At 52.2% G+C, this 17197-nt stretch overlaps 2 protein-coding genes across 4 annotated transcripts in view; one reads left to right on the top strand and one right to left on the bottom strand.

Moving 5' to 3' along the window:
- Positions 1–579, top strand: part of LOC124250347 (galactoside alpha-(1,2)-fucosyltransferase 2-like) — a 4481-nt gene extending 3902 nt beyond the window's left edge. Inside the window, exon 3 of the mRNA XM_046682149.1 lies at positions 4–579. Within this exon, the coding sequence (XP_046538105.1) occupies positions 4–534 (531 nt within the window). The 3' untranslated portion in view covers positions 535–579. The remainder of the gene's footprint in view (positions 1–3) is intronic.
- An 8737-nt stretch (positions 580–9316) lies between these two features.
- MAMSTR (MEF2 activating motif and SAP domain containing transcriptional regulator) lies at positions 9317–16934 on the bottom strand. 3 transcript variants are annotated; one of them, XM_046682825.1, is made up of 11 exons: positions 16751–16934; positions 16091–16174; positions 14845–14944; positions 14682–14730; positions 14057–14202; positions 13756–13874; positions 13220–13322; positions 12862–13056; positions 12412–12573; positions 12276–12330; positions 9317–12122 (listed from the first exon to the last, which is right to left on the bottom strand). In XM_046682825.1, exons 6-11 carry the CDS (start codon positions 13803–13805, stop codon positions 11839–11841), a joined length of 849 nt encoding a protein of 282 aa, XP_046538781.1. In that variant the 5' UTR covers positions 13806–13874; positions 14057–14202; positions 14682–14730; positions 14845–14944; positions 16091–16174; positions 16751–16934; the 3' UTR covers positions 9317–11838. The 3 variants fall into 3 exon arrangements, with proteins under 3 accessions (XP_046538781.1, XP_046538780.1, XP_046538779.1); XM_046682823.1 differs by lacking the exon at positions 14682–14730 and having other exon boundaries at positions 9319–12122; positions 14845–14883; XM_046682824.1 differs by lacking the exons at positions 14682–14730; positions 14845–14944 and having other exon boundaries at positions 9318–12122.
- Positions 16935–17197: the final 263 nt, after the last annotated feature.

Below are 17197 nucleotides of genomic sequence, written 5' to 3'. Positions count from 1 at the left end.
GAGTTCACGCTGCACGACCACGTGCGGGAGGAGGCCCAGAAATATCTGCGGGGTCTGCAGGTGAATGGCAGCCAGCCGAGCACCTTCGTGGGGGTCCACGTGCGCCGGGGGGACTACGTGCACGTCATGCCGCAGGTGTGGAAGGGCGTGGTGGCCGATCGGCGATACCTGGAGCAGGCCCTGGACTGGTTCCGGGCTCGCTACAGCTCTGTCGTCTTCGTCGTCACCAGCAACGGCATGGCCTGGTGTCAGGAAAACATCGATGCCTCCCATGGCGATGTGGTGTTTGCTGGCGATGGCAAAGAGGGCTCGCCCGCCAAGGACTTCGCGCTGCTCACACAGTGTAACCACACCGTCATGACCATTGGGACCTTCGGGATCTGGGCTGCCTACCTGGCGGGTGGAGAGACCATCTACCTGGCCAATTACACACTCCCGGACTCTCCCTTCCTCAAAGTCTTTAAACCAGAGGCGGCCTTCCTGCCCGAGTGGATTGGGATCCCAGCAGACCTGTCGCCGCTACTCAAGCACTGATGTTAGCCCATCTTTGGCGCCTCCTTCTCCTTTCCCGGCTCCCCCAAGATCAGTTCCAAGGCCTGAGGAGCACATGGTTATATGTACCACGACCCTTCCTTCTTGCATCAGAATGCTTTGGGCTGCAAGTAACTGAAGTCCCAACTCACTGGTTTAAATAATATATTCATGTGTCTTGCACAAGACCAGAGATGGCACAACTCCAGGGAAATTAATTCAGCAGCTCAACAATGTCATCAGTGACTCCAGTTCCATCCATCTTGTTGAACTGCCATCATCTCCTCTTGGACTGACTACCTTATGGGCCCAAGAGGGCTGCCACATACCCAGGTGTCACATGCAGCCAACCCTTTTGAGGCAGCAAAAAGAGGTTTGTTCTTATCTTCAGTCCCTTTTGGAAGAGTGAGGGAAACCTTCTAAAGCCCTCCAGCCGCTGGCCTCCGTATCTCATTGACTGGATGTGTGTCATACGCCCACGTGACCCATTACAAGGCGAGGTGAATGTTAGCTCAGGGCTAATGTTCCTCTAAATTAATAAATAAATAAACGGGAAAACATGGGCCAAAAAAAATGAACAGATGCTTCACAGCTGATGATAGTTGGATGTCAACGAGCACATGAAAATATGTGTCTATTTTCAGGTTGCTTATTGTCCTTCCTCCTTGGTCACTGTACCCCTGACTGCTCTGTGGGCTCTAGTCTCAGAGCTTCTTTTTACAGCTCAGCCTCTATACCCACAGCCTAGGGAAGGGTTTGGTTTCTCAGGTCATTTTAGGTTCTAGAAGCTGACTGTGTTGGTGGGATATTAGAATAAGAGGTATTTGTCCTGCGATGTCTCCTCACTACTGCATCTCCTGGCATCACGTGGGGTGTTATTCTCACCCCAGAGCTCTGTGGAAGGCTCAGGTCATTAGTAACCTTTACGTCCTCTACTGTCGCAGTCTTACAAGGCCGTACTCCTCCCCTCCCCCCCCTTCCTCTCCCTTTTGCTCTTCATCTTCTCCTCCTCTCCTCCTCCACTTCCTCCTCCTCCTCCTCCTCCTCCGCCTCCACCTCCTCCCCGCCTCCCCTCCTCCACCTCCTCCCCCTCCTCTCCCCTTCTCCTCCTTATCCTCCTCCTCTTCCTTCTTCTTCTTTTTCTTCTTCTTCTTCCTCCTCCTCCTAGAGATCCTGTTGTTAAACATTTACCAGCACACCTCTTGGCATTTCAAAAATATCTTTACAAAAACGTTTGGGTCTGACAGAGTGGAGGACTCCTTCCCAACTCTGTTTTCCTCACAGCAGCCCAAGATCCTATTAAAACCTAAGTCATATCACATCACCCCAGACCCAAAAAAGGACACACTGTGTGATCCTATCCATATAAAGCTCCAAACTAGGAAACCTACACTACAGTGCTTCGGTGTCCATACGTTGGTGGTAAAGCAACAAAGAAGGGCAAGGACATAAAAAGGACAGAAGTCAGGATACTGGTGACATCCGGGAGGAGGGAAGGGGTTGTGACCGGGAAAAAATGCAAGGGACATCAAGAGCTACATTTCCGTGGATGTTCACTTTACAATTATTTGTTAAATATGCATGTGCATCTTATCATTTTTTTCTAAATATGTTCTATTTCACAATTTTTTAAAGGAAAGTAAAAGATCCCTCTGGAGCTGTAGTGTGGGAGGCCAGGAATTAGGCCTCATGTGGGCCTAGGGTAGCACCATCCATAGAACTTTCTGTGATGGTGGAAATGTTCTCTGTCTGCACTGTCTAAAATGGCAGCCATGGGCCAGATATGGCTCCTGAGAACGTGAAATGTGGCAAGAGTGACTGAGGAACAGAACTTTAAAATTTTGTGTAATTGAATTTAAATTTCAATAGACCCATGTGGCTAGTGGCTGCCATCTTGGACAGCGCAAGGGCAGATGTTTTAAAGAAAAAACTCAGCGACACGACCCTGCATGCATGGCCTCTGAGATGAAGTAGCAGTTGAGTTGCATGTGAATCACTGTAGTGGGAGACAGATTAATGGACAGGGTGACCACCACCAGCATTGCACCAAGGTTCTGTTAATGGATGTAACTCTGCAAAACCAACAGAACCCCCCCCCCAGCAAAATCCCTCATCAGAACCCCCCCACTCAAACTCCCTCTCCTACCAGGATCCCCACCACCAGAACCTCCTCTCCCACCAGAATCCTTCCACTGGAATCCCTTCTCCCAACAGAATCCCCACCACCACTAGAACCCCCTCTCCCACGAGATCAACCCCCTCTCCCATGAGATCTCCCCCCAAGAAATCCATCCCCCAACTCAAAACCCCTCTCCCACCAGAACCTCCACCCTGGAACCCTCCTCTTCCACTAGAAGCCCCCCAGATTCCCCTCTCCCATACACATTGAGGGAGCCATCTATAAAAGGCTTGTGGGAAGCGGGTAACTGGAGGGGAGTTGCTCCCAGCTGACCTCAGCCAAGCTAAGCCAAAGGCTTTGCTGAAATGCGGGTTTGTTCTCTCACATCAGTTGACCTCGGGAAAATGAGGGTGATCCATCACATCTTCCTACCGAGCCCACGCTGAGTCCTGGCTCTTTCCTGCAGGCTCACAAGACACCTGATGGACAGGCTAGCATAGAATTGTATTTGGGGTTGGGCAGTCTCAACCGCCTTCTGTTCTGAATCTTGCCCCCTCTATGACATCCATACCATTCCCATTCTCCAGACTTTTTAAAATCAATTGCAGACAGAGTAAATAAAGTTAATCTGGTCCATGTGCTCCAGATATTCATCATCTTAGACACGTGCTGTTATATAATATAAGCCAGCAGGGGCCTGAGCTAAGAGAGGACAGTATATTCCATGTAGAATTTGACTCTGGTTCGTCTGCTTAGAGTGGTGCCTGTTATGGACTGGATTGTGTTCCCCTAAAAATGATAGGTTGTAGTCCTAACCCCCAGTACCTGTGAATGTGGCCTTATTTGGAAATAGGGTCTTTTAAGATATAGTCAAGTTCAAATACGGTCATTAGGGGGCCGGCCCTGGGGCATACTGGCTTCAGCAGCCCAGGGTTCGCAAGTTCGGATTCTGGGCACAGACCTACACCACTCATCAGCCATGCTGTGGCAGCAACGCACATCCCAAATAGAGGAAGATTGACACAGATGTTAGCTCAGGGCAAATCTTCCTCAGGAAAAAAAAATATACAGTCATTAGGGTACGCCCTAATCCCAATGACTTTGTCCTTATAAAAAAAGGAAATTTGGGCACAGAGACACACACACGCAAGGAGCACATTGTGTGAAGATGAAGGCAGAGATCAGAGTGATCCATCTACAAGCCAAGGAATGCCAGTGATGGCCAGCAAACCACCAGAAGCTGGGAGAGACGCACGGGACAGATTCTCCCTCGCAGACTTAGGAGGAGGCAACCCTGCAGACATCTTGACCTCAGACTCCTGCTCTCCAGAACGGGATTATGGGACAATTGATTGATTGTGGGACAATCAATATCTGTGCTTTAAGCCAACCAGTTTGAGGTACTTTTGCTACATCAGTCCTAGGAAACTAACAGAGCACCTAAGAAAGTGGGGAGGGTGGAGGGTTATTTCTGGTGGTTTTGTGGAGTTTCTTCAGTTAACTGAGATTAAGTAGAATGTGGGTACTGCCCTGTCCATTCATTTTCATTTAATTAAATGATGTTCGTGATCATGGGGTGTTCCTTCCAAGTATTGGCGTTCCCTAGGGTTCTGTCCATAGCTCATTGTTCTCCCTGGGTGATTTTATGGTTTCACTTACTGTATACAGATGACTCTCACATTTTTATTTTGAAACCAAAAGAAAAAAATGGTAAACAAGAGAAATAACTTTAAAAATTCTAAAAGTAGAGAGTGCTGAGAAGGGCAGGCTCCACCAGATGTTTAAAAGAGATGTTAAGGCTCAATAAATAAAACAGTGCGATCCCAGTGCATGGAAAATATATTCAAGGAACTGCCTGGAACTGTCAGAAATGGACACTTGGAATTCCACTTGAGAATTTAATGCATGTTGAGGCTGGAATTACAAATTAGCGATGAAAAGATGGATTCTTAACAAATAATGTTGAGCCATCTAGAAAAAGAAAAAAGCAAGCTCTTAAAAAGAAATTTAGGGGCCAGCCCAGTGGTGTAGTGGTTGTGTTCATGCACTCCGCTTGGCGGCCTGGGGTTCACAGGTTTGGATCCCGGGCACGGACCTACACACCGCTCATCAAGCCACGCTGTGGCAGCATCCCACATGCAAAATAGAGGAAGATTGGCACAGATGTTAGCTCAGAGACAATCTTCCTCAAGTAAAAAGAGGAAGATTGGCAACAGATGTTAGCTCAGGGCCAATCTTCCTCACCAAAAAAAAGTAAATAAAAAGAAATTTAGGGCCAGCCCTGATGGCCTAGTGGCTAAAGTTCAGCGTGCTCCACTTCAGCGACCCAGGTTCAGTTCCCAGATGCTGAACCACACCACTCATCTGTTGGTAGCCATGCTGTGGCGGTGTCCCACATAGAAGAACCAGAAGAGCTTACAACTAGAACATACAATTATATACTGGGGCTTTGGGGAGGGGGAGAAAAAGAAATTTAAAACTTAAAATTAAATTAATAAGTGTTAAAGGATTATATATCATTTTTTGGTTCTGTTTGGCTTTTTTCTTTTTGGCAAAAATGGAATCATACAAACTTTGGCAACTTGCTTTTCTTTCTTAATCTGCTATGTAGTAAACATCTTTCCGATTCCTTTGGTAGTTGCAAAAGATTCCATTGTAGTCATCAACTATGACACATCTATACTCCAGCTGAAGGTTTTTAGGTTGCTTGCTGGCTTTTGCTACTATAAATAATGCTGAGGAGAATGTCCTTGTCGTTTACCACTTTTGGCTGTAGCGTGAGAAATCTTTATGCATGCATGCTAATATATATATATATTTTTAGGATATATTATTAGAAGTGAAATTGCTGGGTCACGGAGTATACATTTAAAAATCCATCCTGCTGTGTGACTTGGGAAAAATTTATATTCTGTCCAACCCTGTGTAAATGCCCATTCTCCCACAGTCTTGCAAATGTGGGAGATTACCAGCCTTTTGAATTTTCTCCAACTTCTTGGGAGAAAAACGGCACCTTGTTTCAACTGCATTTCTCTTGGCGTGAGATCTCTTCTAGTCTTTTCATCACTTCTCCTGAGCTTTGACGTCAGTCTGCTAAGCGAGAGTTTACCCTCCTGTTCCTCAAACTCAGTAGATCAAAGTGAATTTAGTACTTCTTCCCTTTGCTTCCGCCGAAACTATTTCTCTTCTGTGTGTTGTCTTAGCAGCCATGGCAAGTTTTCTGGGTCACCACAACCCAGAAACTTATTTTTAATCCTTCCCCTTTCTTTCTCACCTTCAGTTAGTTATAAAGTCCTGGGTTAGTTTTTTAAATTCTAACATCATGCATAGGAAGCAGTCACAAAATGCATACAGTTTAAGAAATAGTTAGGGCAGAAACCCCCATCCAGGTTAAGACTTGGTGTGTCAGGGGACCCCCAAGACAACTCTCAGGTTCAAAGATTTGCTGGAAGTTTCAATGAATTCTTACAGAACTCAGCAAAGCCATGATAGTCACAGCTGTGGTTTATGACAGTGAAAAGATACGGTTTAAAATCAGCAAAAGCAAAAGGGGCTTGGGGTAGAGTCTAGGAGAGACCAGCAGGAAGCTTCTAGTCATCTTGTCCCAGCGGAATCATATGAATAGCACTTAATTCTCCCAGCAATGATGTCTGACAACACTCTTGAAGTATCACCAGCTGGAGAAGCTCGCATGAGCCTTGGTATCCAGGGTTTTTACTGGAGGTCAGTCATGTAGGGATGTCCACATGACAGTCCTTAGCTGCTCATTCTTCAGCCCCTCCAGAGGTCAAGCTGATACCTTATGGCCCAAGGCCCCACCATCAACCACATTGTTAACACAGAGTATCTCCCAGGTAAACCAAGACCCTCTTAATCAGGCAGGATGTGTCAAGGGCTTAGAGGTCATGTGCCAGGAATTATTCAAGTGCCAGTCCTTTCTTACCTGCAGGGTTTGAGCATCCCGAGACTGTCGAGTTAAGCTTTGACTCACACCTGGGATGCTGTCAGGATCCAGAAACACCCAGAAAGCGTCTCTCCCCACTGAAGGTGGTGTTGTCTCCTTTTGTTGGCATATTTCTACCTTTCTTTAGCCTTTCACCATCTCTGGAAGGGTCTCCAAACAAAACAGTGTAGTTCTACCTGGTCTTTATTTCCCAGCTTTATTGAAATGCAATTTACATGCAATAATACTCACCCATTTTATAGGAGCATTATTCATAATAGACAAAAAGGGGAAACAACCCAAATGTCCATCAAGTGATAAAAGGATAAACCAAATGTGGTCTACCCACACAATGGCATATTATTTAGCCATAAAAGGGAGTGAAGTATTGATGTGTGTTCAAACATGGGTGGACCTTGGAAACTTTATGCTCAGTGGGAGAAGCCAGACACAATGGACCACATGAAATTCCATTTACATGAAACGTCCAGAATAGGCCAATCCATAGAGAAAGAAAGCAGATTAGTGGTTGCCTAGGGGGAGAGGTTTGGGAGGAAACGGGCAGTGACTGCTAATGGGTATGGGGCTTCTTTTCTGTGGTGATAAAAACCTAATATTGATTGTGGTGCTGGATGCACAACTCTGTAAATACACTCAAAGCACTGAATTGCACACTTTAAATGGGTGCAATGTATGGTATGTGAATTACATCTCAATAAAGCTCTTAAAAAAGACTCGCCCACGTAAGTCTCCAATGTGATTTCTGGCAATTTTATGGTTGCGTGACCAACACCACCCTCAAAATATAGAAGAGTTTTTTCTGTGCTCCGTTGTAATCTCCCAACTCCCAGCCCTAGGCAACCACTGATCTGCTTTTTATCACTTTAGCTTTGCCTTTTCTAGAACTTTCCATAAAGAATCATTCCATGTTTAGTCTTTTGTATTTGACTTCTTTCACTTAGCATCATGTTTCTGAGATTCATCCATGTTCTTGCATGTATCAGTCATTCGCTGCCTTTTCATTGCTGAGTAGTATTCCGCTGTGCAGGTGTTCCCTGCCATGGCATTATCCATTCACATTTGATGGGCATTTGGGTTATTTCCAGTTTGGCGCTATAATGAATAATGCTGTTATCAGCATGTGTGTACAAGCCTTTGTGTAGACATACGTTTTCGTTTCTCTTGGGGAAATATGTAGGATCAAAGTCTACTATTAGGTAGACAGGAGAAGGGACTTGTCTGAGGTCCCCAACTAGGAAGAGGCTGGGCTCAAAGTCTGAACTCAGGTTTGGCACCAAAGTTGGTTTCTCTGGCCAAAGGGGAGGAGAGTGGCCTGTCCTCTAGGGAATGAAGGCTCACGACCCCCATTTCTCTCTTTTCCTTCCTTTTCAGCCACCTGCCTGCTCCCTGCCCTGGCTCTGGAGTCCTCACCGCCAGGCTGCCTGGGTCGAGGAGTCCCCATCATCCACCAGGAGGAATAAACAAGACTTGAGGGAAAGAAGAGGTAACAGCCTGACAGACTGAAAATGAGGAAGCTGGACAACACCAAGGACAAAGCAACTGCATGCACAGAGGGTGGTCAAGTGGGTGGGCACAGCCATTCGGCAGAGGAATGGACGTCAAGTCAATCGTGTGGGTCAGTAACAACTGCTGACACTTTATGAGCGCTCACTATATGCCAGGCATTGTTCCAAACACTTTATACAGGTTAACTCGTTTATTCCTCACACCAATCCCAAGAAGAAAGTACTATTATATAGATGAAGAAACTGAGGCTCAGAGAGGTTAAATGACTTGCCCTAGGCCACACAGATTGTGATGGAGAGATAAGTCCACCCAGCTCGATCTGGCCCCATTGGCGAGATTCTCAACCATCGTAGTAACTGCCTCTGCGTCCAACCACTCCTGAGTGTTTCCAGCGGAATTCTTCCACAGGCCAGCAGGGGGCTCTGTTCAATGACGACGATGATGATCGAGGGGTAGTTGGTGGAGTTGGGAGCTGGGGAGTGGTCACCCCTGGAGGAGCCAGGGGAAAAATAAGGTGGAGGTAAAATGCAGAATAGAAGTCAGAGATTGGAAGCAGCAGACTAGATTTGTGGTAACATAGAGAAAGGAGGGGGAGAGAGAGACAGGGAGGGAGGGAGAGAGAAAGAAATGGCGGAGGAGAGAGAGAAGAGGAAGAGGATGGGGAGGGGGAGGAGAAAAGCAAACAAAATATACTCTTCTCCAGTCTACCCAATGAATACGAATGCATCCTTCTAAGGAATATGTCTATAAGATAAATTGGTAATTTTGGTAACTTGGCAAATGTATTCTTGGTCTTTTTCCTGCTTCAGTTGAGATCATGGGGTGTCAGATGGTGCCATGGGGGATCCCGTCTGACCTCATCCTTCCTGGGCGTCCCCATAGGTCCAGCCCTCGGGTTTCCCTGCCCCCTTGGAGGTGGCCCAGCCCTCTCCTCAGGGGCAGGAGGGAGCAACTGAAATGTCTAGAGAAAGGCTAAGTGATAGGCCACAGAGAGTGTGGACCCAAGCCCTTCCTTCAGGCTCTGCGTTCCAACCTGCACACTCCACCCAAGTGTGTGCCTGTCTTTCAAATATCCACCTTCTGGAGAATTCCTTAGCTGCATCCACCCCTGACTCTCTTTGGGGCTGCCCACAGGCCCTGCAGGCTCTCAGCCCAAGGCCACCCTCCTCTGGACAGAGGAGAGATAAGGACAGAGAATGACGAGGACACAGTCAGGCAGAGATGAAGATACAGGCATAGAAGGGTCTCAAGGGAAATGGAGACAGAGGGAACCCTGTCACACCCCTTCCTGATCTTTCCAGGGCTGACTGCACCCATTTCCCACATGTTTTCAGCCAAACATGAAAGGTCCTGCAAGACCCAGCTGCCTTTGCCTCATGGAAATGAGCATGCATTCCATTCCCTTTTTATCATAGATCTCTAGCAACTACTAGAGTTTTCACACGTTGAGGCACTAGAACTGACGATCAGCAGCTAAAAACGATGATAAGTGTTTATTAGCACACGTCACATGCCAGGTCCAGTTCATGGACAGTCTCAGTGAACACCCTCATCCACCCTGGGCTGTAGGTACAGATGAGGAAACTGACAGCAAGATGAGGGAAAGTCACTGGCTCTAGGTCCTGTTGCCCGTAACTGGTCTGGTGTCCTTTTCCAACTGTGGCAGACACTGTTGGTGGCCCGCCCAGGTTCCTTCAGGTTTCTCTTTCCAGCTCTGTGCACCCAGCTCCCAGCTACCGTGTGCCTGGTGCATTAATCATGCCTTTTTATTTTCCATATTTCTGGTGCCTTGACAGCTGGGGCCTTGTTGACATTGGAGGGACTGTCCCTCCCCAGGCTAGCCAATTCCTAGAGATAATGAAGGGCTTACCTGTGAGTGGATCTCTCCTAGGCAAGGCAGCCGACCCAGAGCCCAGACCCCCAACCACTTCCTTTCCGGAGCTCTTATACTCCAGGCCACCATGGTTCTGCCGAACCACTCCAGGGCCAGGTTCCAGACAACGATGGACAGCCCCTACACCCCAGAGCCTGCTGACATTAGTCAAACTAAACAATCCTAAGCCTGCTTACCTTGCCTCGTCTGTTCCTTCCAGAGGAAACTACCATAGAGACTCTTGCCCATGGTCCCCTCTCTCCTTCTGCATCCTGGCTACTGTGGTGTTTCCCCATGTGGCCCTGCATGGCTTGGCGCATCCCCTTCTTTTGGGATCTGTGAGAATAACAAACTATCTTTTCAATGACAATCATCTCCTGATCTGTTGGTCTCACCATATCTGAATAATAATACCTACATTTTCAAACGCTTTGCTGCTAATGGCTTACCCTGTGCCCTTCTCCCCAGAACTACCCTTGGGCTTCAGGTGCCTGGGAGTTTATGTCCTGCCCCCTTCTCGGGACCCACAGCCCACGACTGCTGAGAGGGGTGTAGTAGCAAGTCTCTAAATACAGCCCCCAGTAACCACGCCCCTGATATTCACACATTTGTGTGGTCCCTCCCCTATTCAGCCTGGGATGGCCTGACTTGCATTAACCAATCGAATGTGGTGGAAGTGACACTGCGAGTTCCAAGCTTAGTCTTTAAGAGACTGGCGGCTTCTGCTTCCTCCCCTAGGAATGCTTGTTTTGGGGAGCCCTGAGCTACCATGTAAGGAGTTCAGCTACCCCGTTGGAGAGACTACATGGACAGGGAGAACACTGAGGCTACACAGAGAATGAGAGAAGTCCAGATGTCCCACAGCCCAGTTGGGTCCAGCCTAATAGCCATCTTGCCAAGGCACCAGACACGGCTGAGGGCGCCATCTTGGATGTTGCAGCCTGGTTGGGCCCTAAGATGACCACAGCCCTGGCTGACATCATATGTTGCCCAACAACTGCCTCCCTGAGCCCAGCCAACCCATGGAATTGTGAGTGATCACAGACAGTTATTATTTTAAGACTCTAAGCTTTGGGGTGGTTGGAATTCAGCGATAATAAACCCAAACAGGGATCTCCCTTTGCCTCAAAGGCCCAGTTCCCTTTGTCTCGAGGTGGGAAAGACTCTGCAACTTAATTTGTCCTCCAGAGCTCCCCGGGGGATCAGGCTGAGTTTGGGACTTCATCTGAAGTCACCCTCTTGCTGGTCTTCGTCCCCTTCACTGTCTTTTTTCATCCACTCCTTTTCGGTTCCTCCTGGAAGCATTTCTTTCATAAATCACAGGCATGTGAATCTCGTCTCAGGCTCTGCTTCCAAGAGATTCTGACCTCAGACACAACGCTTCTGACTTTCTCATCGCCAACCAGAAGCCAGGGTCTGGCTCCCTCTTCTCCTCTCTGCTCTTCCCTGCCCCTCTCCTGCATCTAGAAAGCACAGACCACCTTCCAGACTCCCCGGCAACAGGCAGCCATCTAGTCAGGGGGATAGGGGGGAAGAAGGTGGGAACAAAGACATCCATGAGGTCTCTGCAGGAAGTAGCAAGCAACTTGTTTACCCTGACCAGCAGCAAATGAAACCTCCCCGGCCCCAACCACACAACCATGGAGGGGATCACATGGAGATTAGGCAGGCGGAGCAAGGTGGTTGGCACATCAGCAGCAGTGCCAGGGCCAGGTGGGGAAGAAAGTTGTGTTTGTCTGTGGTGGGAGGGGCTCTGCTGGTTGTTCCAACCCCTCCCTCAGAGAGTCTGTCTCTGTGACCTCCCCATCCCCACCAGGTCTCAATCCCTGGAAACCCCAGAATCCATCAGCATGGATCCTCCAGCAGGTCCCACAGCCGGGTGCCACTGGGGTAAGATAAGTCAGCAGAGAAGATGCTGGGAGCTGGGGGGCCATTGCCCAGCGGGGGACCCCCACTCAGAGCCTCCAGCCAGTCCAAGGAGTCTGTGGGGCCCCTCGGAGAGGGGGATGGGGAGCTCGTGGGAGACGGGAGCGAGGAAGAGAAGACAGATGAGAGGCCTTCAGAGTCCGGGGAGGGGGACAGCACGTCAAAGGAGCCGGGGAAGTCCAGAGGAATGGGGGGCAGCGGGTCTGCCGGGGAAGAAATGGAGTGTCAGGAATCCGGACCCCAGCCCCCTATTCCTCATATCCAGGAGTCTAGGTCCCCAGCCCACGCCTCCCTAGGACCCAGGAGTCCAGAACCTCAGCCCCCTTCTCCCCCAAATCTAGAAATTCGGCTCTTACCATTAGGCTCCACCTGGCCCTCCAGGATGTCATCGATGCCCCGGTTCGGAAGCAACTGTGGACAGGCAGAAGCAGCGTGACCCTGAGACTCCGGGCTCAGATCCTGACCAGAGACCTCTAGCCCTCTCCCTCTCACCTGCGCCCTGCGGATCGCTTCCTGAAGCTCCTCCTCCAGAGTCAGAGCCACCAATGCTGGTGCTGAGGAAGGGGTCAGAGCTGGAGCCGGAGCCGGAGCTGTCACAAGGGTTTCCGCGGCACGTGGAAGAGGCGGCTGGTGAGAAGCTGAGCTTGGCTTCAACTAGAACCAAGAAAGGCACTAGTTCCTATAAGCCACGCCCACTGGGCGCAACCCCACCCACTCGTAATTTGTGGCTCCACCCCCTGGCCGCGGCCCCGCCCTTTGCTCCTCCACACCGCCCTTCGGCCCCCGCCCCCATTCTTTCATTGGTTCCTCTTCCCTTAAGATCCTCCCTCTTTGCTCTTAACCACGCCCCCGCACTTCATTGGCTATTATCTTTTCGACTTCCCGCCCCGTCCCGCTTTGTCTTCTCCTCATTGGCTCAGGCGCGCATAGCCCCGCCCTCACCGAACCCGGCCGCCGGGCGGCTCCCTGCGTCTTAGGCCTGAGACGCGGCCAGCGAGCCCCCGCGGGACTGTCCTCGCGCCGCGGCTTCGGCCGCTCACGGGGCGTGGCGTCGCCGCGCATGCGCTCCAGGAGCATCGACTTGGTCCCGGACACCGGGAGGCCCCGCAGGCGCAGCTGCTGCCGGAGCTCCGAGACCTGGGGTGGAGGGCGGGGAGAGACCGTGCTGGGCGGGCTCCGGGGCGTAGGCGGGAGCCGGGACTGGACCTTTGGAAACCGAGAGAGGAAGGACTGGGGACCCCGGGCTCCCGGTCCCCATCGAGGGAGAGGGCCAGCTCGGGAAGTTCGTCCCCACACTCACCGTCAGCTCCTCCAGTTTAAGGGTCTGAAGTTCCATCTTGTGTGGAGGGGGCGAGGGGCTGGGGATTCCTGGTGGGGAGGCAGTGACGGGAGTGGGCTTCATCCTGGTGATAGTCACGAGGGGGAAACAGAGGTTAGAAGGGGCAGAGAGAGAAAAGGCATTCCGGGTTCCTCAAAGACGGGGGCTCCTGAAGATGCAGGAAAGTGAGGACCCAGGATTGCAGATCTCCGAGGGCGCAACGATAAGAGGCTAGTTCTTGTGCATGGGAGAAGAGGAACTCGGGGCTCCGACTCTTGGGTTTGAGGCCAGGACTCTTGGGAACTGAAGGAAGAGGGGCTGGGGGCCTGGACTCTTGAGTCCTGAGGGAGGAGGGAGTTCCGGACTGGACTCCCCTGATCTTGGACTCTGAGTTTGATGGAGGAGGATGCTGGGGGCTTGGACTACTGGAAGAACAAAAATGGAGGTCATACCTAGGAGGTGGCTGCAGTGAGTTTGTCCCTTCCCACAGAGGTGACCCAGGAGGACCTAGGGCTGACCTTTCGGTCTGAGGGTCTGTCCTGGACCCTTGTCTTGGCTCTGGGGGCATGTACTGGTGGTGTGTCAAGTTCCCCTCTGGCTTGGGCTCCCTCCATTGTTGGGAGATCTTGGGAGACTCCTGAAAAAGCAGGTATGATGTCATATGCTCCAGCTCCGTTCCCACTTTCTTCCTGCCCCAGAGCTCCATGCAAAGTATAGGTTCAGCTTAGCACCACCAGAGAGTAGCAAAAAAAGGCAGCAGCAAGGAAGACCAAAGCTAGATTCTCGGGGGGACTTCCCCTCACACTGGTCCAGACTCACCTTCTTCAGGGACCTCCAAGGGCAGTATTCTGGCTCAGGGAGCAGGACCCCAGGGCTGAAGAGGGAAGGAGCAGGACCCAAGGGCAAGGCTGGGGCCGGAGCCAGAGCTGGGCCTGAGGCTGAGATCCACGGATCTGGATCTGAGACTGGAGAAGCAGTGAAGGAGCCTGAGAGGCCTGCCGGCAGCAGGCCAGGCAGGGAGGAACAAGGCTGTGTGGGAAGGAGGGTCCTGGAGGCCTCAGCCCCTGGGCGCGGGAGGGCAGGCCCAGGAAGTAAAACCCAAGTGGTGGGAGCTGGGTGCCCAGACTCCTGGATCTAAGGGCAGAGGTGCTAGGGACCCAGCATGTGCATTCTCAACAAAGGCAAGAATCGTCCTCAGTCACCAAGCCGTGTGGCAGCTGAGGATCAGAGATTTCTGGGGTTTGGCTGGAGAGGAGTGGGGCCAGCACTCCTGGTTCTTGGTGAGAGAGAATCTGAAACTACAGCCTGAGATTCCTATGTGTGCCAAGGCGTCTGGGACGCCTGTCTTCTCTAAAGAAGCAGGATCTGGATTCATGGATTTCATTGGAGTGGGAAAAGCCGAACAGCAGGATGCAGGGCTCCTCGGGGTGGGGTGGCCGGGGACCTGTACTCCTGGGTCCTCGGCAAAGGACAGGATGGGATTTCAGTGGATCCTGGGGCATAGGGACAGAGGCTCAGGAACCAGTGCAGGATATCTGGTGGCTGCCCACCAGCGTGCCCCAGGGAAGTGGGGCCACCATCCCATCCCTTTCAGGGCCCATACTTACTTGGGTCCTGATACCGTCTGTGGATCCGAAGCTGGAGGACTGTGGAGGGAGGAGGGAGATGGGAGGAGAAAGGTGGGAAGGGAGCGTCCAGGAGCCTGGCCTGGCAGACGAAGGGCGAGCTGCAGTTGGCAGGACACGCGCGCCCACCCCCTTACACACCCAGTGCAGGCGGGCGGGCAGGCAGCCTGCTCCCTTTCCCGGGCCTCCTGCCTGCTCCCTGCCAGCACAGTGCCAAGGACCAGAGTTCTGGGGCTAGGAGCCAGCCAGCCTGCAGGCACGAGGCAGCCCTGCCCCCAGATCCACCTGCCCCCTTCACCAGCATGTGCCCACCCCACCCTCGGCACAATCGCCATCTTGGCAGCCCTGTCCGTTTGTGCTTTGCCTCCCTTTACCAATTCACCCCACTTTGCACACACATGCTCCCTTCTGTGACACCTCTGGGGCCCCCCACAGTCAGCCCCTCTGCACATCTACCTTTAAACATGCATTTCCCTGGGCTTTCGGTTGGCACATACGCCACCTTTGTGCACTTGAAGTCTCTGACACTTCATCCTCGGCTGACTCTGTCTTGGCTCCCACCCAGCCACATTAACACACTTATTTGCATTCAGGATTCCGTCCCCAGTTTTGGAGCAAGGATCTCTCTTTGCACATTTCTGCTCTTTGCACGCTCTTTTGCACACTCCTTGCTCTTTGGTTACTGGTGTCTTTGCACCCCCAACCATGTAAACACACTCCTATACACACTCAAGTACCCTTTGCCGTCTAAGGAATTGACCTCCAGTTCCACCCATTTGCACGCTTTCCGCCTGAACTGGGACCTAAAATACAATCTTTGACACTTTCAAGGCTTGAGAGCTCACTGTCTCTTCACGCACACTTCCACGCTTCCACACTGGTCACGCTGAAGTCCCCACTCTGTGCACCCCTCTGCTTTGCACACGTGTCAATTTAAGCCCCTCTTCTTTTGTAGTAGCTGACCCTCTGCACACCCACCCCTAGCCGCCCACTCCCCACTGTTCACATGAGCAGTGTTCTAGCCATTTGCACGCTCATTAGTCCACCACAACTCGACCCCTTTGCTAGGGCCTCCTTTACGTGCAAGTGACCTTCTGCACAGAAAACGCATGCCTTGTGGGTCCCACCGCCCCCTCCCACCTCACCCCGCCGTGCACAGTCGCAGAGTTAGAGAATTCCCAGGACCCCGGGCACCCCTCCCCTGCACGCACAGAGAGAAGCCTCTCACCAGATCGGAACTTGGAGCGAATGATTTGGGAGCGCTGGGAGGAGGCCGCCAGGGTCATTGCCAAGGCTGGGATGGGGACCTGGACTGGGGGGGAGGGCAGGGCCCCCACAGGAGGCAGCGTCAGACTGGAGGTCAGGAGGCTGCCCCTGCATATGAGTGCAGCAAGGGAAGGGCCTAAGGGACCTAGGGATAGGAGAGGCCTTGGGCCGTAACTTCTGGATCTTGGGGGAGGAGAGGGCTGGGGGCCCAGACTCCTGGGTCTGAGGGAGGAGGAGCTGAGGGCCCAGACTCCTGGAGCTGGGGAGGAAGGGCCTGGGGTCTGGGACTCCTGGGTCCTAAGAAAAAGGGCATTGGGGGCCCGAACCTTGGGTCTATGAAAGGAAAGGAAGGAGAAGGGGGTGAAAGGGTGGAACTCAATCCTCTGAGGGGACTAGAATCCGACATCCTTGATCAAGAGGGGAAAAGACCTGACAGGTCCCTGGGGAATGGAAGGGTCTCTGCCACCTGCGTTTAAGAAGGGGCAGTGCGTAGGTGTCAGCCACCACGGTCTGTGGGGAAGGGACTGGGACCAGAGAGGTGACAGAAGAGTTAAGGCCGGTGCACCCTCCTCCCGGCCCCCCACCCCCCCACCCTCCGCTCCCCATCCCAGGGGCTTCTCACCAGGTGGGCTCGGCGCAGCTGTACTCTGCAGCGGGTTGTGTCCCACGGTTTAGGCTGGAGGCCACAGGCCCCGCCCACCAGCCTGGGACCGCCTCAGACCCCCCTTTCGGGGGCGTGCCGGGAGCCCCCCCCGGGACCCTGAGAAGGGGCGGAAGCGCGGGCTGGGAGGCCCCGGGGCGGGGCGCACGTCGGGGTTCCCTGGCTTGCTCCTCCTCCGCGTCCTGGGACTACGGGGTCGGGCGGGGCAGCGGCGGGCAGACTGACAGAAGCAGGTGCCGGGAGAGGGGCGCCGGGTGAGCAGCAGGGGCAGGTGGTCGCGTCCCGGCCCTGCAGGCAGGTGCCACCTGTCGCTTTTTCCCTGACGCAGCAGCAGGAGTCGGATTCAGGGGAGTGAAAAGTTCAAACTGGAGTCCCGGACTCCTGGTTCTGAGGGAGGAGGGGGCTGGA

The sequence above is a fragment of the Equus quagga genome, chromosome 13 (genome assembly GCF_021613505.1).
Source record: "Equus quagga isolate Etosha38 chromosome 13, UCLA_HA_Equagga_1.0, whole genome shotgun sequence".
Lineage (NCBI taxonomy): Eukaryota > Metazoa > Chordata > Mammalia > Perissodactyla > Equidae > Equus > Equus quagga.
The sequence above is the reverse complement of the archived record's forward strand: the minus strand, read 5'-3'. Positions and strand labels throughout refer to the sequence as shown.

Bases quoted from the DNA above. Each gene is read 5' to 3' on its own strand.
- MAMSTR (XM_046682823.1), bottom strand. From the start codon at position 16,148: ATGACCCTGGCGGCCTCCTCCCAGCGCTCCCAAATCATTCGCTCCAAG. The intron at 14,203-14,844 runs GTAAGTATGGGC...CTGCTTCTCCAG, and splicing joins CAGACGGTATCAGGACCCAA to TCTCAGATCCAGATCCGTGG. The intron at 13,323-13,755 runs GTCAGCCCTAGG...GACTATCACCAG, and splicing joins ACAGACCCTCAGACCGAAAG to GATGAAGCCCACTCCCGTCA.